At 36.7% G+C, this 23,977-nt stretch overlaps 1 protein-coding gene across 1 annotated transcript; it reads right to left on the bottom strand.

The window, feature by feature from the left end:
• Positions 1 to 12,148: 12,148 nt before the first annotated feature.
• On the bottom strand, positions 12,149 to 14,499 carry LOC136216924 (polygalacturonase-like). Its single transcript, XM_066003467.1, has 4 exons — positions 14,065 to 14,499; positions 12,758 to 13,047; positions 12,447 to 12,675; positions 12,149 to 12,376 (listed from the first exon to the last, which is right to left on the bottom strand). The coding sequence occupies exons 1-4, from the start codon at positions 14,497 to 14,499 to the stop codon at positions 12,149 to 12,151; spliced, it is 1,182 nt and encodes a 393-aa protein (XP_065859539.1).
• Positions 14,500 to 23,977: the final 9,478 nt, after the last annotated feature.

The following is a 23,977-nucleotide window of genomic DNA, read 5'->3' as shown; positions in this document are numbered from 1 at the left end:
AAAGACAAAACGAAGTCAGCATAAGCAAGTCACACAGCTGAAGCTAATTGGAATACAACTCAGCATTAAGAAAGAAATGTCTTCTTCAGAAAAGCTTGAAGGCGAAGCCGCTGAGTCAAGCTGAGTAAAAATCAAGTCAGCGTCAATGATCCGTCAACTTGGCAGAAAAGGTCTGACACAAATCAGAAGTCTTGGAAATCCGTATTAAGGACCTTTTCGAAACGCATGGACCATCTAACTTTTGGCAAGAAGATAAACCTGGCACAAGAAGACAAACCTGGCGCAAGAAGACGAAACTGGCAAACCTGGTTGCTGCTAAAAACAGAAGACAGGATTGGCCTGCAGCTCTGGAAGCTGACCATATGATGACAAAGAAGACCGTTCTTCCCACAACGGCTATGTCGGATTTCAAATCATTGAAGCCACAAGACTGCTATAAATAGGCCAAATCATCACTTGGATTATACACACATACAACACAATATACAGACAGAAAGCAAATCTTCTTTGACTCAAAATCCAAAATAGAAGCTGTCTGAAAAGAAAAAGCAAGCTCTTACACCAAACTCCAATCATTGTGTAAAAGTCTAGATTGATTCTGTCATCTAAATTGTTCTTTGTTGTATTAAGAACAATTTCTTATCATTTGTAAAAGGTTAGAAGAGTGAAGCTGAGTACTCGGTTATAGTACTCAGTGGTAGAGAGAAACTGAGTACTCAGTTATAGTATTCAAAGGTAGATAGGATTGAGTAGACGAATAGAGGACGGTACTCTTGCATACTCAGTTGCTATTGTAAACGGTTTGTGCTCTACCTTTAAAGAGCTCAGTAGAGGATTGAAAAAGCTCAGAAGGATTCCGGGGACTGGACGTAGGCGGAGAGGCCGAACCAGGATAAGTCTGCTGAGTAAACTCTAACCCTTTCTCTTGATATATATATGTATGTGTTGCTTTCTTAAAATCACTCAGTAAATAATATGTACAAACTAAAGCTAAGTAATCTGAGTGCTGAGTTGGAAACTAACTTAAGTGTTAATTCTCAACTCATAATTGAAACAGCCCTAGTCATCATTTGATTACTGCTGTCTCATACCATACTCACCCTTGCTGAATTAAATTAAGTTCAAATTATTCAAACAATCTATTAAGTCAGTATTATTAAGTGAAAAAGTTATATTAGTTCCTAACCCCCCCCCCCCTTGGAACTAATCCTATCAAGTTACACTGGACCAACAAGTGGTATTAGAGCTCAGTAGCTCACTATTCAAGATAAAAACTATCTTAAGCTGATCCCTGTAATGGCTGAGAACATCACTCGTTTCCTTCTGGGAAATCAAACAACCCAGATACTCCCTGAGGGATTATCTATCAGTCGGCCTCCTCTGTTCTTTGGATCCAATTATACATTTTGGAAGAACAGGATGAAAAACTTTATTAAGGCAACAAATATGAGTGCATGGCTAGCTATAGTCCAAGGCCCTTTTGTTCCCTATGAAATCATTGACGGTGTAAAAACTGTCAAAAGCGAGGATAAGTGGTCAGAAGATGACCTTAAGAAATTACAAAATAATGCTTCGGCTATCAATATGCTTAACTGTGCGTTAGATGCTGCAGAATACAATAAGGTTTCAGGTTGTGAGTCAGCACAGGAAATCTGGAAGAAGCTGGAGGTTACCTATGAAGGAACCAGCAAAGTCAAAGAGTCCAAGGTGAATCAACATATGCGGCTGTACGAGCTGTTTGAAATGAATGATAATGAGGACATCTCTGAGATGAATGCAAGATTCACCAACATTATCAATGAGCTTAAAAGACTTAGCAAGAACTTCACTGAAGAAGAACAAGTGAAGAAGATTCTAAGAAGTCTTCCCAAGAGCTGGCAAGCAAAGAAGACAGTTGTTGAAGAAGCTCAGGACCTGACCACGTACAAGTATGATGAGCTCATCAGATCTTTGCTGACCCATGAGATCTCCATGAAAAATTTTGAGGCTAAAGAAAAAACTGAGGACAAGAAGCAAAAATCTTTTGTCATGAAAGCTGACTCAACCGAAGCTGACTCATCAGATGATGAGGAGATGGCCATGTTTACCAGGAAGATGAAGAAGCTGTTTAGGAAAAATGATAAGTACAGCAAAAGGCCATTCAAAAGAAGTGATAAATACAAAGCTGAGTCAAGCGACAGCAGACACAAGAAGGACAACTCAAAGCCTGTTACTTGTTTTGAATGCCATCAAGCTAGGCACATCAAATCAAGCTGTCCTACCTTGAAGAAAGACAAGAAGGGAAGTAGAAAGGCAATGGTGGCCATATGGAGTGACAGTGATGAGTCAACCTCATCAGAAGTTGATGCCACCGAGTTAGCTAATATCTATTTCATGGCTGACAAATCTGCTGACCACTGTCTCTCTGAGCAAGTTGACCTCTCTGATGAATCTGATCATGAGGAACATACAACTGAGGTAATGTCTCTACCCTTGCTCAGAAATGAAATGATAAATGCCCTGAGTGATCTCTATACACTTATCAAAAAGTGTAACAAGAAAATAAGAGCACTCAGCAGGCGGTGTGATGAGATTGAAGAGGTCAAACTCAGTGACCTCCGACATCTTCTCTAGGACAATACCAGGCAAGATGAAAACTTGAAAATCATGCATGGGTTTGTCTCTGAAGTCCAATTAGACTCTAAAAAGCCGAGAAAGGACATCACATCCATACAGAACCAGCTGAGTTCATCGGCTAAGAAAAGGTTCTATTCTAAGACTGAGTATTTGGGTACTAGTCAGCAAAGATAGTACACTCAGCAGAACAGTCAGTGTGACTGTTGTGGAAAGAAAGGAAACACTATAAAAGTGTGTTGGTATGCTCAGCACCATTGGCTGACCAAAGGTAAGAACGAAGCTGAAATTATCTTTGCTGACCAATATAATCCTGCAGAGATTGTTGAAACACCGACTCCTGAAGACACTACACTACCAAAGGAGATCAAGGTTCCAAGAGGACACTCTGAAAGCAGCATTCTTGATGTCGCCGAGAACACCCTGATGACCAGAAATCAACTCAGGAGATATCTCAGCAACGTGGCTTTCGTGTCAGTTCTTGAACCAAGAAACTTCTCAGAAGCTGAGAACGATGAATTCTGGATAAATGCGATGCAAGCGGAGCTCGATCAATTCAAGAGAAATGAAGTATGGGATTTAGTGCCTAAACTAAAGAATCAAAAGACCATAGGAACAAAATGGGTATTTCGCAATAAGCTAGATGAACAGGGAAACATAGTCAGGAACAAAGCCAGACTTGTAGCTCAAGGTTACAGTCAGCAGGAAGGTATTGACTATGGTGAGACCTTTGCACCCGTAGCTAGATTAGAAGCTATAAGAATATTGTGTGCATATGTTAGCTTCATGAATTTCAAATTGTTCCAAATGGATGTTAAAAGTGTATTTCTTAATGGAGTTATAAATGAAGAGGTTTATGTTAGTCAGCCTCTAGGATTTGAGGATCCAAAATTCCCAAACCATGTCTATAAACTCAAAAAGGCATTGTACGACCTGAAGCAAACACCACGGGCTTGGTACGAAAGGCTGACCAACTTTCTGCTGACAAGAAACTATGTCAGAGGAAAAGCTGACACAAACTTATTCATTAAGAAAAAGGGTAAAGATACCCTGTTGGCACAGATATATGTAGATGATATTATTTTTGGTGCTACTAATGAGTCTATGTGTAAGGAATTTAGCAAACATATGCAAACTGAGTTTGAAATGTCAATGATGGGAGAACTCAACTTCTTCCTTGGACTTCAAATCAAACAAGGCAAGAATGGCATCTTCATTAGTCAGACTAAGTATGCCAAGGAGATATTGAAGAAATTTGATATGGAAAATTGTAAGCCAATATCTACCCCAATGGGTACTGACACTGTACTTTGTGCTGATGAAAAAGGTAAGTCAATAGATAGCAAATTATATCGAGGTATGATTGGCTCTCTACTCTATCTAACGGCAAGTAGGCCAGATATTCAGTACTCAGTACGTTACTACGCAAGATATCAAGCTGACCCTAAGGAATCTCATTACATAGCTGTAAAAAGAATCCTTAGATATTTGCAAAGCTCAGTGAATGCAGGTTTATGGTATCCCAACAGGAATGATTTCACACTCGTTGGATACGCTGATGCTGACTATGGACGAGACAAGCTTGAGAGAAAAAGCACTTCAAGAGGATGTCATTTCCTTGGAAGCTATCTAGTGTCTTGGTTCAGTAAGAAGCAGTCGTCAGTTGCCCTGTCAACAACTGAAGCTGAGTACATTGCTGTTGGAAGCTGTGTTGCACAAGTCCTATGGATCAAGCAACGGTTGGATGATTATGGAGTTCAAACCAAAACAATTGAAGTCAAATGTGACAACAAAAGTGCCATTGACTTATCCAAAAATCCAATCCAACACAGCAGGATGAAGCATGTCAGCATTAGACATCACTTCATCAGAGATCATGTACTTAAAAGTGAGATCAAGCTGACCTATGTTCCAACAGATGAATAGCTTGCAGATATCTTCACGAAGCCATTGGCTCGTGAGCAATTCAGCATACTAAGGGAAGCTATCGGTATGTCTAATCCTTTTCAACAAAATTCTGAGTATGTTGTGTGATTATATCATGCCGAGTGATTATTACATGTTGAGTAACTGTCATATGCTGAGTAGATATGAATGCTATGAAATCACTATTTAATGAATTACTATATATATTGAGTGATTGATAAAATGCTGAGTTACTCCACATGATATGAACCCCTTTTACGCTAAACTAAGCACTTAGAACACCAAACGTTTAGTATCTTAGATGCTGAGTAGAATACTTGCACGCGTATTTATGTAGACTCCTAGGATGACGTAGGCGTAATTATTAGAAACCCATGCGCCGAATGTTTCATTAATGTTAGAATTAAATGTCGTTGATTGATTCAGAAACGAACCGCCATTCTGACCTATCAGATCACCACGCACCGGCTATAAATAGTGGACGAATTCCCACTAATTCCTCTTTACGCTTGAAAATTTCGCACTCGATCTCTCTCTATCTCTCTCAATTCCCTAATCTTCTAACTTTCTCAAAATCCTCAAGAACACCATGTCGAACGATTCCCAGAATATCTCCGAGCAATACGATGACAACCGCTCCGACATTAATCCTCCATCTCCTGCTGAGCAGGAATATCAAGAGACTTCCTCAGAGTCTCAGGAACAGATCCATGGTCAGCATGACCAAACTATGCCCGAGGTCAGCATCCTCGGTGAAAACCCTCACACTGACCAAACAACTCATTCGAAGAAGAAAAAGAAAAACAAGCAACCTAAGGAAAGGAAGTTCTTTCCAGTCTTCAGTAGTATCAAAAACCTGAACGTCTACCATTCTCGATGGTTTTCCGGAAGCTTCATCGAGGAAGAAAAACCTTTTTGTGACTGGATTTCAAAGAATGGGTGGACTGCCCTATTCTCTCTCCCTGGAACTACTTACCCACAACCGGTGAAGGAGTTCTATGCAAACCTAAGGGTCGCTGAGGACGACGATGACTATTTGGTCACCAAGGTTAAGAATAAGGCGATCACCATCACCCCCTCTTACCTTGCTATCTTGCTAAAGCTTCAAGCAGAAGGTGCAGAACTGCGATGCACGAATGATTATAAGCGGGTTCAGTACGTTGCTGAGTTCTGTAAACCCAAAAATCATAAAGGTGAAATCGCTAGTACCAGCATGGGTCAGCCTAAAAAACAAGCTCACTACATCCTGACCAACTTTCTCTTTCCTAAGGTCAACTCCTCCTCCTCAGCCTCAAACTTTGAGCAGTGTTTCATTTGGCACAAGATGAACTATAAGCCACTCAATATGCCCATCTTTCTTATTGGGGCTTTCCAATGCAGCACCGGGATCCTTCGGATGGGTTCTCTCATCACCAAAATACTTTAGGATCACCAGGTCGGCTTTAAAGGAGAAATTGACGTAGAAGGCACTGAGATCACCTCAGCAATTTTGTTTGGCTTAGCTCACAACCTTCCTATCAAATCCAAGAAAGGAAAAGAGGCTATAGTTGAAGAAGCACCCGTTGAGGGTGATATGGTTGAAGAAACACCTGCTGAGTTGTCTCAAAAAGGAAAGGAAGTTGTAGTTGAAGCAGCACCTGCTGAGCGAACCAGAAAGGAAAGAAAGAGGAAAGCTAACCCCTCTATAACACCAATAGCCAAAGACATCAATCAAACTGCGAAAAAGATTAGGCTGGTGATAAGGGAAAAGAAAGCTGCTCTTACTGAGCTAGTTTAAGGGGAACCAGAGTCAGCTGAAAAATAGAAAAAGCAAGCTGAGCCCGAAGAAAGTGAGGAGACACTTGAACAACCATTAAACAGGAAGAAAACCTCTAGGATGACGCTGTTAGACGCTGACCCACTTGACTTTGTGATCTCAAAGGATTCAGACTTCGTGCGAAGTCAGGAAATCGACCTGGAAAAGACTCCTCAGGAGGAAGAGCAAGGCTGCACTGACGAACAACCTCAAACGGATAAGATGGGTTCTGCTAAGCCAAGTAACACAGCTGCTGCTGAGCAATCTGATGAGCAAGGAGCTGAGTCTCCAGTGAAGGACAAGGTTGTGGAAAACCTTTATGCTGACCTTGGACTTGACTCCTCTTCTGAGTCACCAGAGTCTATCGCTGCTGACCCTTGTCCTCAAACCAAAACTCAAAAGGGCAGTACGAAAAAGCGGTTCAAACGGAAAGCTCAAAAGCCCAACGTCATAGACTTGTTGGATGAATCTCCGCTGAGGGACCCCATTACTGACCTAACTAGGCTCCAATTCTAATTCTTCACCGACATCACTGAACTCACTCCCGATCAAGTGAAGAAAAAGCAAGCCTCTGTTTCTCAAGCTGAGGAACAAGCCGACCCAACAATCTCTAAGGGTTAAGCTTCTGCCGACACCTCTGCTCCACCTTCCACTGAGCAAGTACTCAAAGTTCCTGCTGCTCAACACAATGAGTTAGCAAAGGAAACTCCTCCTGCTAAAGACAGCTCTGAGTTGCCTCAACCTCAAATTTCCACTCAACTTCAGACTGACCCTGAGTAGGTTAATCACACTGCTGAGCAACCACTTCCATCTTCTACTGAGAAGTTAGAAAGCCAGTCACCTCCTGCTGCTAGCCTCAATAAAAGTGCAGCTATTGACCATGCTGGCACTTCTACTTCTGGGCAGCACCAAAGTACTCCACCGCCTGCTGCTAACCAGAAAACGGCCCCTGAGACTACTCAGAACCAAACTGAAGATGATTCCTACAACTTTCTTAATGCCTCTAAGTCAGGCCAGCAATCATCAACTCAGCTCATATGTTTCTTCAACCAATAGATCAGTCTCACGTCGATGCTACTGGGTCCACTCCTGCTAAGCCAACTCAACTTACATCCATCATGCAACTTCTGACTGAACTCAAAGGTCTTAAGGAGTTGATGAGTGTTATGACTTCTTTGGTCGCTTAGCAGCCCAAGCAAGAGTTTATGGTCAACCTGGCGGAACTTCAGCTAATGATGGTAAATCACGTGGACTCCATCGAAGGGAAAATCACTACCCTATCTGCTGTGAACTCATCATCGGCAACTTCTGCAGAAGTCACTCAGCACTTCACACAGCTGACCGCCGAGCTAACCGGAGCTCGTGAACTTATCTCCTCCACTTCTCAATGCTCCATTGAACAGATTGGTGAAGCTATTCGCCACCAATGACATCCTTCACTGCACCCGGTCAACACTTGCTCATGTTCGGCACATCAACGCTCAGCGTCATTCGTATGATTCTGCACTACTTAGGATGTACTATCAATCCTATGCACGGATGACGGACTCTATTACTTGGATTGGGAAGTCACTTGGGTTCTTACTCAGTATGCTCAGCTCACACATCAAAATCCCCTCTTCAAGTATGGCTGATGGCATGCAGGTCTTTCAGGGTCTCAAAGAAAGCACGAGTCACATGCAACAGTATTCCACCATACTGACTCGTGTTGTTCAACAGGGGCAATTCTATGCTCCTCCCCTTCCTTCTGGTGATGCTGGCAAAACGGGGGAGAAAGATAAATAGTCAGCTGATGGAACTCAACGTCAAACTCAGTAGAAGCCTCCTGGCTCAACTTCTGCTATCCCAAGCAACCAAACTCAACAACAAAGAACAACCAAGCCGAGCCAAACCAAACCTAAGTCGAACCAAGTTCAAGTCAACATCAAGAAATAGAACTAGCAATAGTCTTAGGTTGTAACTTGTGTTTCTTATATGGCATGTTCTCTTTGTTAAAGCTGACTATCTATATATAAGCATCTTTCTGCAAACTGTTTTATATATGCAATGCTTACTTGCCGTGTTTATATGTTGATCTGTCTCATGTAACCATTCATTGAACAACAACAAATTAAAACTTGTGAACATAAAAGTTAAACAAGTAAAATATACTAGGTATTCCTCAACTCTGATATCTGAACTTAACTAAGTATCAACACTGAGTAATGATAAAATGTTCCAAGTATTGACCTTCTTCTGAAGCTGACCTTAGACTCTTTTCGATTAAATCTTAGAAGGTTTAGAACTGAACTAAGTCAGTAAATTCAAGCCTTAGTTTCATTCAATTAGATCTTAGAAGGTTTATAGTTGAACTAAGTCAGAGATCCAACCCTTACGGGGGAGTAATTTCAGAAGAATAAAAAAGGTCAACTATCATGGGGAAGCTCAACACTGAGTTCCTTGATTGAATACTTTTGCCAACATCAAAATTGGGGAGTTTATTGAAACACCTTTCCACATGATTTTGATTTGACAAAATTATTTAAGTTAATCCCATGATTAAACAATTAAATTTAAGTGCTTTGATTTAATTGTACTAATGTGTTTGTTCAATGTTGAGTAAGTTAACTAACGAGAACAGGAACTGAGAGTCTATAAAAGAAAGACAGAACGAAGTCAGCATAAGCAAGTCACACAGCTGAAGCTGAGTGGAATACAACTCAACACTAAGAAAGAAATGTCTTCTTCATAAAAGCTTGAAGGCGAAGCCGCTGAGTCAAGCTGAGTAAAAATCAAGTCAGCGTCAATGATCCGTCAACTTGGCAGACAAGGTCTGACACAAATCAGAAGTCTTGGAAATCTGTATTAAGGACCTTTTCGAGACGCATGGACCATCTGACTTTTGGCAAGAAGACAAACCTGGTGCAAGAAGACAAACCTGGTGCAAGAAGACGAAACTGGCAAACCTGGCTCCTGCTAAAAACAGAAGATAGGATTGGCCTGCAGCTCTGGAAGCTGACCATGTGATGACGAAGAAGACCGTTCTTCCCACAATGGCTATGTCGGATTTCAAATCATTGAAGCCACAAGACTGCTATAAATAGGCCAAATCATCACTTGGATTATACACATATACAACACAATATACAGACAGAAAGCAAATCTTCTTTGAGTCAAAATCCAAAATAGAAGCTGTCTGAAAAGAAAAAGCAAGCTCTTACACCAAACTCCAATCATTGTGTAAAAGTCTAGATTGATTCTGTCATCTAAAGTGTTCTTTGTTGTATTAATAACAATTTCTTATCATTTGTAAAAGGTTAGAAGAGTGAAGTTGAGTACTCGGTTATAGTACTCAGTGGTAGAGAGAAGCTAAGTACTCAGTTATAGTATTCAGAGGTAGATAGGATTGAGTAGACGAATAGAGGATGATACTCTTGCATACTCAGTTGCTATTATAAACGGTTTGTGCTCTACCTTTAAAGAGCTCAGTAGAAGATTGAAAAAGCTCGAAAGGATTCCGGGGACTGGACGTAGGCGGAGAGGCCGAACCAGGATAAGTCTGCTGAGTGAACTCTAACCCTTTCTCTTGATATATATATATATATATATGTGTGTGTGTGTGTGTGTGTGTGTGTGTGTGTTGCTTGCTTGCTTAAAATCACCCAGTAAATAATCTGTACAAACTAAAGCTGAGTAATCTGAGTGCTGAGTTGGAAACTAACTTAAGTGTTAATTCTCAACTCACAATTGAAACAGTCCTAGTCAGCATCTGATTACTGCTGTCTCATACCATACTCAGCCTTGCTGAATTAAATTAAGTTCAAATTATTCAAACAATCTATTAAATCAGTATCATTAAGCGAAAAAGTTATATTAGTTCCTAACCCCCCCCTTGGAACTAATCCTATCAAGTTACACGGGACCAATAAAAATTACCTCCATATGCCCTTCTCAAATTCGGCTCTCTCCCATATCCGCCTCTTTCATTGCCTTGACCCCCATACGGATCATTCAACCCAACATTCTCCCTCTCATAACCACCTACAACATTTTCATGCGCAATATCTATATTTCCGGCACGCACATGCGCGGGACCAACAACATTATTCACATGCATGTCATTCCTATGCCTATCATTCAAAACATCATCATTCTTCCTAATCCCCATATTTCTAGCAATCATAGGCATATCATAGTCATCAAATAAATCCCCATCACTATCACTATCCACATTTCTAATGACTAAGAGATTGTTTCATCTTACCTCTTGAACCCTAGGGCCCATTGGTAGTTGTGGTGCATGATCCCTCCTAGAAGGTGGAGTGGGTTGTCGCTCAAGTTGAAGTCGGGGGTGCTCTTCTTACCGCCGGTGGGGTTCTCCGGTTAGAAGAGCTTGAGTGTTGCGGTGTCCGATCTTTAGTTCTTTCCTCAAACATTCTTAGAGACTCCGTTAGATGCTTCACGTTGCCTTCTAACGCCTCAACTCTTTGTTCCGTGGATCTGGTGGCTTCGTTTGCGATACGTGGTTGAACCATTTCCGAGAAGAAGTCTCCAAGAAGGAAAATGACTCGGCTCTGATACCAACTGATGTAGATTGAAATCGACTGGAGGTTTTAATCGTAAACCAACAAAGATTACAAACTTCTCTAGCTTAACTAGAAGGTTGAATAAACCCACAATGATGAACCTTGGTGCTCCAATGGAGGCTTTCAAATCAATATTATCAAAAAGTTGTGAAACATTACAAAGAAGAGAGTTTAAATACTCTCCCAAATAAGAAGAGAAAAGACTAAAAGCCCATTAATAGGGTTTTAGGCAAAACATGTGTATCAGGGTAGAATAGGAAAAGGAAGAGTCCATGGTAGTTTAGTAATAAGGGGTGGATGGCAAAATAGTGAATAAACCTCAACAGTAATGGTCCTTTATTGGTAAGAACTTAGAGGAGAAGTATCCTTCCAGCAGAGTACGCACCGCGTGGATCTTGGTACGCCCCGCGTAACTCAACTCCTGATCCTGGAGAGTCTTCACGGGGGATTTTACGCATGGCGTTCCTGGAGTCACGCCCCGCGTATTGGAGCCTCTGATCTTGGTGACCCTGGGTGATGACCTTCACGCGGAGCGTTTTCGGGACTACGCCCTGCGTAGTCGAGCTCCTGGACTTGGTGGCCCTATTGGTTGGGATCTACGCGTGGCGTCCGAGTCGTACGCCCCGCGTACTTGACCTCCTAGGATGGTTTCTTCTCCAATGCCGAATCCACGCCCCGCGCGCATAGATGTACACCCTGCGTTCCCGAGCTTCTGGGCAAATCTTCGAAAGCTGGTCCCTTCACGCCCCGCGCCTTGGTGAGTACGCCCCGCGTACTGGACTGGTTTCCCCGGTTCTCATTGTTCTCGTCTCTTGGCTCCGGGCTCGGGCTTAGAGAATGGATGCCCTCATCAAATAATATTATAATTTAATGTTGAGTAACATATCATTAAACAGTCAATTTTATATTAGTATTCCAAATTTTAAGAATGATTTCCCTCGTCAATGTTGTTAAGAAAATTGTTTCTATTGTGCTGCATAAAGGAAAGAAAAAATTGCACTAAACCCCATTCAACATATCACAAAACAGGAATTTGATAAACATGTCTTATAACTTATATATGTCGCCCCTTGTTACATATATATCCTTTACAAACAATTTGAAGTCACAAATTAAATAAATACAACAATTTATATGTAAAGCATTTATTATGAAAAAATCAAATAAAATACATATATATACAAACAGAAAATAAACACATCAATAAGGCCCTGAAATCTTGAAAGAAACAAATTAAGAATATATAATTTTATGGTCGCAGGCAACTTCCAGGAATGACTAGTCCACTAGATCCGCCATGTGCATTAGTGCAAGAAGAAGATGCCATTCCTCTGTTCAAATATGTCAACTTTATATTCTTCAATTTGAGTCCTTTGCATGGTGTATTTTTACTGCATATAAAATTGATTGCTACTTTTGATGCTGATGTTCCTCTTATGTCCTGATATGTCACCCCACTTATCTTTGAGCTTGAACTCTGTGCACAAACACCTACCATTTACACAACGTTTTTGAAACAAAATCAAGTGAAATTAAGTGAAAATTACCTGATTAGGACAACCTTGGCCGCTCGGGCAATAACGTTGATCAATGAGGATAGGATTATAGACATTTTTCATGACAATGTTTCTGAAAAGAATGTTGTTAGCAAAACTAGTTGTGGGTCTAGCCCATGATTTTATTCGAACTCCATTTGTAGTTCCTGTGAATACTACTCCTGTTACTGTCACATTTTGGACCCCTTCTTCTTGCTTGTACAAACCTAAACTCCCAATACTATATTGCAGAAAAAACACAATTTAGAACAATAATTTTGATAATAGCAAGGTAATTAAAAAAAAAAAAAAAAAAAGGATACCTGATTCCATGTCCGGGGCCACAGGCGATTTGTTGAAGCCAGATATTTTTGGAGCCCTGGCCAAGTGAAATGCAGTCATCTCCTGTCATTATAGTGCTATCTCTGACGGTAATTCCAAAGGAAGATTGGATGTGGATTCCGTCGGTGTTTGGACTCCAACTTGGAGCAATTATCTTGAGGTTTTGGAACATAATGTTCCAGCTTTGTCCAACAGCAATGTGAAATAGCTGACTGTTGATTGTTGTTAATCTTTTGATTATCACGTTACTTGATCCCAAAAATGTTATGGACTGCACTTAATTCAACATCCAAACATATGTATTCAGCATCCTTTACTTAATGAATTTGTTAAGACATAATTACAAAATTTAAAATAATTAATAAATTTGTCTATTGATTAGATTAACAAGCCAATTACAGTCTAGAGAATCTAATTCAACAAATTTTTGAGAATAACTTTTATTATTATCTCTGACATATAGCACTTTGCCGGAATGCCCTTATACTTAAAACGTGTACAATACATATTCATCCTACTATGTATTTGAAATTCTATCAATAAATGAAGTTGTCAGCATTCTATCATCACGAAGGTTGGAACTAGGGCTATAAATGAGTCAAGCGGCTCGGCTCGATAAAAACTCAATCGTGTTTGACTCGATTCATAGATGAACAAAGTTTGAACACAAAGAAACTCAGACTTGAAATCTTGAGAGCAGGCTTGGTCATGGGTTCATGAACAAACTCAAATATAATGTTCATAAACAAAAAGCTTGATTTGATTTTTTTTTAATAATAGTAATTTTATAAAGGAGAAATGTAAACTACTTAGTTATGTGTGGAACTTTAATTTTGTATGTCTTAAATCTACATAATTTGTGTTAAAGAAACATAATTAACCGGCTGTTCATGAGTAAAATTCATGAACAAAATTAACAGGAGCAGCTTGCTAACAACACACAACAAAATGTTACACTTGAGCTTGAATTCGAACTTGTCTATTTTATGTCGAGTCAAGCATGAACAGACCAACTCTCGACTCAACTAGCTCTAGTTCGAACCACCTCTAAAAGAGTGATGGTTCCCAACAGATGGAGTGCCAGCTCGGAAACTCCATTAGGTGCTTACTTCCAGCCACTATACTATTGACCCAAAACATTTTTGGGAATAATTTAATAAAAATATTAAATAAAAAAAAGTGAATTGATATCTAATATTTATTTAAACAAAGTCAAATTGATAATTTATTCCAAAATAGTTAGAAAATGAAGATATTGTATTAATAAATGATATGGTTAGGAACGTACCCTAGCTCCAGGAGGACAAGACTTGCCAGCAATCTTACAAGCCCAAAAAGAAGAAGCTCTAGCATCAACAATACCTCCATAGATAGTAACTCTACTAACCTTATAAAACAGTATCCAAAATCCAGATGTTCCAAATGACCAATAATTAGTTGGTGCTATTATCTTACCATCAATCCTAAACAATATCTTACTCTTGCATGGCCCATTAAACCTTATCGGCTTCACCAAATAATTCCCCTTCGGAACATACACCGTGGATGCCGTCCTCGAGTTACACGCAGATGCCCACGCCTTGAGAAATGCCGCACTCGACTCTGTCCGTCCGTCCGATCTCGCACCGAAACTAACCACATTATAATCTGCATTTGATGCTTTTAAACTTGATAAAAACATTATCAGGAATAAAGCGTAACACATTGTCATGTAATTAGACATTTTGTGTTGTTAATTATGGGTTAATGATGAGTTAATGGGGTTGGGATATATGTATAGATATAGTGTTGGTATTGGACTCTAAAAGAAGTTAATAACATGTTACTTTCATGCAGTTTAATCATGTACTAATGAAGTGTACGGTGTGACAATGAGTTGTTTTGAGAATGATGTTACGCTAATATCTGTATTTCATGTTTTTCTTTTTTTTTTTTTTTTAAATTAGGAATAATAGAACATGATAACGTTTTACTATCACCTTGCATCCCTTGTCGTACAACTTCATGTGGGTCATAAATAAAATATCATGATTCTTTCTTCCTTCTTATTTTATTTCTTTTTATTCTCTGAACAAAAAAGGTCTTATTGACTCTTACTTGCCAAAATTTATCTGAAAATTTCTATTTAACGTGTGTGCATGAGCGTGAGGGTTCAATTCACATATAATCAGTGGCAAAGTATTTTCCCTTGAAATAATTGTTAGGTTGGGCTTAATTTTGTTTTTACCTGGCCCAAGCCAAAATATTGTAGTTTTGATCTGGTTTTTATATATTTAGGCTTTTATATAAAAAAAAAAATTATAAAATTACAATAAAATCATATTATCAAAATTAATTTTAAATATGTTATTTTTATATATATTATAAATAAAATATGATTTTATATCTTAATTTCTTAAAAAAAATACATTAATTTAAAAATTCTAGATCCCAATTCATAAATCCTAAACTTTAAAAAATATATCATAGACTCGTAATATATTAACTTTAATTTTTAAAATATATTAAAGATAATAATTTATTTAGTTTGACATAATTAAAATTATTAGTTGATATAATTATAGATCATTTTTTTTGAAGCAAAATATCTATTTATTCAATACCAGAAGAATCCTTACATAAACACATTCCAACCAAGAAGGGATCACAAAAGACATAAAAGAATTAGCATTGGAATGTGCACTTTGAGCAATCGCATGAGCTGCACCATTCGCTAATCTAGGAACATAAGCAACCGAGCAATCAGGTCACTGTTGTAAAATTTCTAAACAATCCTGTATAATCTCTCCAAATTCCCTATATCTTCGAACTTTGGTATTAATAGCCTACACAACCAATTGAGCATCTAATTCGAATTCAATATTATTAAGACACAAAGAGAACGCCCATGTCAAACCTTCACGCAGCGCAATAGCCTCAATAATCTGGACATCCGTAATCCCGGGAAGAATTCGGCTATGAAGAGCAAGAAGCGATCCATCATCTCTCCGAATTGCATTTGAACTTCCTAGGACATGGGCGAGCCCACCTACTGTTGTATGAAGTTTCTGCATTTCTTCCCTGCGAGTACACCTGAACTGATCGTATCTGTGTCGCGATACAGTCATCTAGGAATTGACGCAAAATACAGATAGCCCTCACTAGTGTATCAACGAACCCCTGCCAGACCTTGTGATTTCGTTGACGCCAAATAGTCCAAAGGACCAAGCTAGCAGGGACAATTTCCTCATCTGATCGATTTAAACTAGCCAATCCGTAATTGTCTCCCACTCCTCTCCTGGTTTTATCTGACCCGCCTCAGACCAACATTACTATGCATAAGAGCATCTTGAAAATAGAGGCCAGTTGTGCTCCATGTCGAGATTATAGAGAGCGCAGATCCCATTGACTTGAACTGATCGACTACGCAGCTATATTCTAGTAGGAAGAATTTTATTGCAGATTTTCCATAAAAAGAATTTTATCTTAGCAGGTATACGAAGCATCAAAATCTTCCTCCAATACTCCTCTAAAGGTTGAGCGACATCTCCTTTATTTTATAGATCCAAAGGAGGCTATAGAAGAGGGGTTTGAGGATCCAACTAGATATATTTCGACTATATATCAATTTGTGCGATAGATGTGGAGCTTATATTTATAAATCAGGGTAAATTACATACGTGGTGTACAACCTTTACCCCAAATCACACTTTGGTGTACAACCAAAATTTTGTCACACTAAACCGTACGAACTTCAGATGACCTCCCACTAAAGTGTACATTCGGTTTTTGTGACCGGTCAACGCTGGTCAACTATGCCACGTCAGCATTTTTCAGTGTAGAATTAAAAAAAAGTGGGACCCACTCTTTATGGAATGACTAATATAACCTTATTCTTTATAAATTTACTAAAATACCCTCATCTTCTTCCTTGAACCCCTCTCCTCCATTTCTCTCTCTACATCTTCTCTCTCACTACTCTCTCTACCATTTCTCTCTCTACCATTAAGAATTAGAATAAAAAAAATCAGATTTCTCTCTTTTTTTTTGTTCTCTCTCTTTTTTTTTGGGTGTTTTTCCACAAAAAGTTGAAGCTCCCATACAGTTGCCATGAATTTTCCTCTGAGAATCTTTTGAGCTTCTTATTCTCATCATGCAGTCTCTCTAACTCAACCTCCATTTTCCTTGCCTGTAAAACCATATATATTCATTTAAATCTCAAGAAAAACACTCGGGTGAAATGAATTCAAAATTACAAGTGATCGCGCGAAAACTCACTTCATTATTGGGCAATTTAATTCCTGTTTCTCTGCTGGGAGTCATGACCAGATTCAGTCCAGTCTGTAACAAATGAATAGTATTAAACCATTGGTAACTTTAAAACGTTAAGCAACATATGTGTATATTGAATTGAAATCTTACGTTTACCCCTTCGGAACCGGAATCAAGAACAACAGTTGACGTCGACGAAATATCCTTCATCTCTCGACCATGAGTCGTCAATTTGTGATCGGTGGAGAAGAAATCGACTTCTTTAATCATTAACTTGGTTAGATCCATGGAGTTTTGAGAAAAATGAACAACTGGATTGTGGCGGAGACGGTCACCGGATTGTAGGAACGTCAATTCCCTGGTTTGCTTTTTCATGAAAATTAGAAAAGAGAAGAAAAGAAGAGAAAGTAGTTGTGTATGCTTTTCAACACAAGTATATAATTTCAACCCCGTTCAACTCTTTTTCTTTTAAGAGATATTTATGAGAGGGAAAGAAAGAGAGAGAGAGAGAAATCTTATCTTTTTTTTTATTCTAATTCTTAATGGTAGAGAGGGTTGAACAGGTTGAGAGAGAAATGATAGAGAGAGAAGTGAGAGAGAGAAATGGGAGAGATGTGTTGAAGGAAGAAGATGAGAGTATTTTAGTAAATTTACAAAGAATAAGGTTATATTAGTCATTCCATAAAAAGTGGGTCCCACTTTTTTTAATTCTATAATGAAAAATACTGACGTGGCATAGTTGACCAGTGTTGACCGGTCACAAAAACCGGCTGTACACTTTAGTGGGAGGTCACCTAAAGTTCGTACGGTTTAGTGTGACAAAATTTTGGTTGTACACCAAAGTGTGATTTGGGGTAAAGGTTGTACACCACGTATGTAATTTACCCTTATAAATCAATTAAAGAAAAAGTGGATTTAATGACAGGAAATACAATGTCTGAAAGTCTAATTAGTAATGAGTACATCAATTCTAGTGGCGAACACCAATAGTTGAATTTCTACCAAACCTACCAGTAGAGTCCTTTCCATAGATTTTGTTCTAGGTCTCCCGAGAACCCAACAACGAATGAACGCTGTCTTTATAGTGGTGGAAAGGTTTTTAAAGAGGACACATTTCCTACCTTGCCGCAAGACCAATGACTCCTCCACTATTGTTAAGTTGTTCTTTAGAGAAATTGTTAGATTGTACGGGGTTTCAAAAAGTATCTTTTGTGATATCATTTTTGGCAGACCCTCAGGATCTTATTCAGTGCTTCGCTCAAATTCAATAAAACTGCTCACTTCTACACACGGATGCTGAGCTAGAAGTTGTGAACAAAAATCTAAAAGATATATTTAAAATTATATATGTAGAGACAAACCAATGAAGGATTTTTTTTCTTTGAAGGAAAGAGAAAATGGTGCGGACATTCATTTAAGGAAGGAGGATTCGATTAAGGTAGATCCTTATACTTGTCCACCGATTCCTGAAGGATGTATCTGCGGAATTTGAGTTGATAACTGGGCAGGATTATATGTCACCGAGTCTAGCAATTTAAAGACTCATTCAACGATTTACAGCAATAAGCAATCCACTTCATAATGTTATGATTTGATCTTCTATCATCATAACCTAACCTCGTTTATATAACAAGACTATTGTAGTTATTTGAATAAGGATATGATTTTTCATTCATAGAAGATACATTTAGGGTTTCATTTTATTCATAGAAATACCATTATCAATCTTATTATCAAATGATATATTCTCTCTGAAAGATTCAACCTTTATTTAGAGTTCAACATTTATATCTTGACAAAATATTTTTCTCTCATTGTCTAGTTCCGAGTAGAGGACAACATATATATTTGCCGAATTGCTATTCTAAGTTTAATCTATATAACATCAGAATATAAAATATGTATATTTTCTTAAATTAATCCTTAAGGAACTGACATGATACTTCTTTCAAAAAAAAAAAAACAGAGATGATAGTATATCAATAATTGGTATATTCGTTGATGTGTATGTACGTAAACCTTTACAAATTGATAAAAGGCATGTGATACTAGCCAAAACCGGAGAAAAACATGGCTGTCTTTTAATATGGAAGGCATAGAAAAATAAACATTTTATTTTTTCCAATTACAAAACAATTCACTGGAAAATATGGAGGGCAGTAAAACATAAACATTTTGCTTTCATGGCTAGGTAAAGTGTCAAGGTAAAAATTTGATAAATGAATTTACATATCATTCTATCTCTAGAAATTTTAATAATATGTAAAAAACTTCCATTCTCTTATATTGCATAATCAACCATATATTAATTGGGCATTGGCAAGGCCGTCTCCGGCATTTTGAAGTCCCTAGACGTATTGTGCATTTTTTTCCATATCTAAATCTAATACTATTTTAGAAATAATAAATATTAAATAGTAAAATCAATAAATTATTAATTAAAATTCAAGTCATATAATAATAACATAAAGCTAAGAAATTATTATTCTTCTTGCTTTTGTACATGTAAAATCGAGTTTGCTTTTATATATTTAAAATCAAGTTTCTTCTCACCAGTCATGCGAAAAGCAAGCAGATGACAAAGTATTAATTTTTGGAAATTAATCTTGGACGGCTGAAATCGAACCCAATCGCACGATTCTATGGAAAGAAACAGAAGAATTTATCTTCGAGATTAAAAATTAGTTGCGTCGCGTATTTATTATGAATTATAGGCTTAAATCACTATTTAGACATCGATTGATCCAAGGAATCTTATCATTTGACGCTTGATCTATCCAAAATTTTATCATTTGGCTACTGAATTATCCCAATTGGTGAAATTCCAATCCAATTTGGTTGGAAACTTAATAGAATTATTGACATATGATGATATTTTGATAACTAGACTTGATAAATTTTAGTTTAGAGATTTGTTTTCTTGTTTTAATCTCATTAATTATTTGCGTAAATCAACTTTAAAACGTACGGCATGTCAAGCATATATGTCAAAATATCACCACATATCATAAGGAATTAAACAATTTTATCAAGACTTCATCAAAATTAAGTAGAATTTCATCAATTTGAATAGTATATGGTCCAAATGTGACCAAATGATAAATTAGTGGCCAAATATTAAAATTTTAAATAAATCAGAGTCTAAATAATATTTTGTACCAAAGTACAAATTATAATTTATAAGTGCATTTCGTCTTGTAATTAAAAAAATAAAAAAATTAAAAATCACTACAATAACAAAATAATAGTTTATACATTGTTTCCAAATATGAAAAAAATTCAGAAAAAATCAGTACAAGTGTTGTGAAAAAAAAAAAGAAAAAAAATAAGAGAAAAAATGAACCAATAAATGTTGATCCAATGAATCATCAAAATTGAGTGAAATTGCACCAATTTAAATAGTTTATGGTCAAAATATGAACAAATAATAAATTAGTGGCAAAATATTAAAATTTTAAATAAATCAGAGTCTAAATAATATTTTACACCAAGTTATAATTTATACATTCGTGTTGTCAAAGAAAGAAATAAAAAAATAAGAAAAAATATGAATAAAAAAATGTTAATCAAAGAAATTGAACCCTCACCCTTATAAACATCTCCACTATATCATTACCATTCAACCTAACAATATCTTTTGTTATATATTTAAATCCATATACCTTTTAACCATAATTGGTTTAATAATTATCAAATTCAAAAAAAAATCCGATCGGAGGCCCCCGTAAGTCGGAGGCCCTAGACGGCCACCTAGGCGGACTCCCCTGCAGCCGGCCCTAGGCATTGGTTCAATACTCAACATCTCTTCAACATTATCAACCAAATAAAATCTATATAAAGTTAAGTATTTGCATCTACCTAGGAATAACGTAAATATAAATATATTATTCAATAAAGAATTCTAATTGTACAATAATTTCTATTTACATTCCCTCTCAACCTGAATAGGTATGGACGAACCTCATAATTTTCTCAATTGGAGAAAAGATCGTCACCTTGGATTAGTTCACATCTAACGGTGGAGATCTTTCTCCCTTTCTAAATTTAGCCCCCAACTTCCCATTAATCATAATTTGACCCCATATGTTAATGTTTGATTCGATTTAAACCCCTTCCTGTTCGCAATTAGACCCCTATGTTCATTAATTTTTAATTCGACCCCATCTATTCCAATTCCTATTTTTAATTCGACCCCGCTGCCAAATCCTTACAAATTCGACCCATGTACTTATTCAATAGCTTCAATTAGCCATATCTTTTACAAAATTACCCCATTAATTTGTTGGGAAAATTACACAGAAATTCATCTTTTAACAACTATTTTTAACTATGTCAAATCATAATTTTGGATTATGTCAAACCAGTAAAATCAGTACTTGTAATATATTTTAAGAATTAAAATTTAGGGAAAAGTATGAAAAAAATGTTCGTGGTTTGCCCATTTTGCAAACAGAGGTATGTGGTTTAAAAGTTTACAAATAAAGGTCTGTGATATGTTTTATTTACAAAACAAAGTATTACAATTACACAGTTAAGTTTTGATTACAACTAAAGACATTTTTATTTAAACAAATTATTATTACATATTAGCAAAACATAACCCCCGTAAAAAACAACTTCCTAAATCGAAATAATAAATAATATGGTGGAATTTTACGTTTTTTACTAATCTGACAGTTTATGAACTAAATTGATATTTAAATTCATTTTATACCGTTTCAATTTGATTTTGGGATCTTTGTTTTGTCAATATATAAATATAATTGAAAAAAAAACTGAAAAATGTTTTTATTGTCGTCAATTACTTAAAAGTTTAATTTTAAATACTTTGTTTTGTAAAAAAAAGTATACCACATACCTCTATTTGCAAACTTTTAAACCACGGACCTCTATTTGCAAATAAGGTAAACCACGAGCATTTTTTTCGTACTTTGTCCTAAAATTTATAAATTAGAAGTTTAGAATATATTTTCAAAGGTTTATGATTTATGAATTGAAGTCTAGAATTTTAAATTATAGTAGAAAATCATAATATATAGAGAATAATGATATATTAAGAATTAAATTTGCTGATATGATTTAGATGTAATTTTGTACTTAATTATGATATTCATGTATTTTACCCTAATTTGTTTATATTTTAATTTAACCCATATTCATTTTAATAGCCTCAGTTAGGCCCTCCCTGTATGGGCTATTTTAGCTAGGGCTGTAAATGAGCAGAGCCGCTCATGAGCGGTTCGGTGATCGGCTCGATAAAAGCTCGGCTCGACTCGGCTCGATTTGTAAACGAGCCGCTCGTGAACATGATTTACTAGCTCGGTTTGTAAACGAGCCGAGCTTGAACATGCCAAAGCTCGGCTCGAAAGCTTGCGAGCAGGCTCGATTAGAACATTTATGAACAAATTTTAGTTTTGTAGAAAATTATATAGTTTTGTGTTAGTTCATAAATATCTAAATTTAATATTATTTTATTTGCTATTAGATGAGTTCGTTCACAAACATAATAAATGAGTAATAGACGAACTATTTGTAAGCATCTTATTTATTAATTCACGAACTTTGCTTGTTAGCTTGTTTATGTACACAATTAAAGAGTTATTTGCGAGCAAACTTCACAAATATAATTAACGATTTACTCACAAACAATTAATGAACCAAGTCCAAAGAGGATTTTGGACTCGAAACAAGCTCGAAGCTCGGCACGTTAATTTTATAGCAAGCTCGGCTCGGGCTCGAGCTCGTTAATTTTATAGCAAGCTGAGCTTGAACAGGCCAAGCTCGGCTCGTTTACAGTCCTAATTTTAGCCCTCTATTATTATTTTGTCTTAATTGGTTTTAGTTGAGTTTGTTTTAGTTTGAGTCAAATACATGAATATCATAATTAAATACAAAATTACAACTAAGCTATATCACCAAACTTGATTCTTAATATGTTATTATTCTCTATATATTATGATTTTAAACCATAATTTAAAAATTTTACACTCCAATTCATAAATCATAAACCTTAGAAAATTTATTCTAGATTTCTAATTTATAAATTTTAATCCTTAAAGTATATTAAAAATACTAATTTATTAGTTTAACATAATCCAAAATTACAACTTTATATAATTGTAAATAGTTTTTAAAACATGAATTTCCGTGTAATTTTCTCTTTTAATTTTATACCATTTATTATTTTAGGGCTATAAACTCATCTCTTTGTAAGTTCTAGCCAACCTTATCAACTTTTATAATCTATTAATCAAATTTTAAGATTTCTCTTAGCTCAAAATTTCGAAATTTCAATTTTTTCAATTTTATTAGTTTGATTTTTTTTTTTTTTTGCAATTTAGGATTAAAACCTGCAACAATCTTCTTTCTCCAATGCCTATTTGCATCAAATATCATTTTCTATCATATATTGCAAGCTTTGGCGCAACGGTAAACATTGTTATCGTGTGACCGAGAGGTCATGGATTCGAGTCTATTAGGAGGGGCTTTTGCCAACAAATTGGCAGGAGAAGGCTTGCCCTTGTGGTGGGACCTCTCCGTGAACCCTTGCCTAGCCTTTTTATTGGATGGTTCCATGATTATTGTTATATCTTTTAGCTCTCTATTTCAAGCAACAGCAGACATTAGAGAGATCAGAGTTCCGGTCATCAACAAAGAAAATAAGAAAGACCGGGGAGGAGATCCATTGAACTGTCATGACAAGAAAAATAAGAAAAAGGGGGATAAAGCAATAAAGCAGCAGAAAGTGACAAATATGACATAATAATCTCTATATGATTGTTTGTGTTTTCATTTCTGTATACAAATACGAATCAAATCTGTCGTCATTATGGAAACTCAAAAAAATTGTGATCATATTTTGTATCCAAATGTTTGTCCGTTTCATAGAATTGGAATAAGAATAACACTTACTCTTCTTTTCCACCAATTCAAAAAATAAAATAAAAATA

This window comes from Euphorbia lathyris, chromosome 2, assembly GCF_963576675.1.
Source record: "Euphorbia lathyris chromosome 2, ddEupLath1.1, whole genome shotgun sequence".
Classification (NCBI taxonomy): Eukaryota; Viridiplantae; Streptophyta; class Magnoliopsida; order Malpighiales; family Euphorbiaceae; genus Euphorbia; species Euphorbia lathyris.
This window is presented reverse-complemented; position numbering and strand designations above follow the sequence as displayed.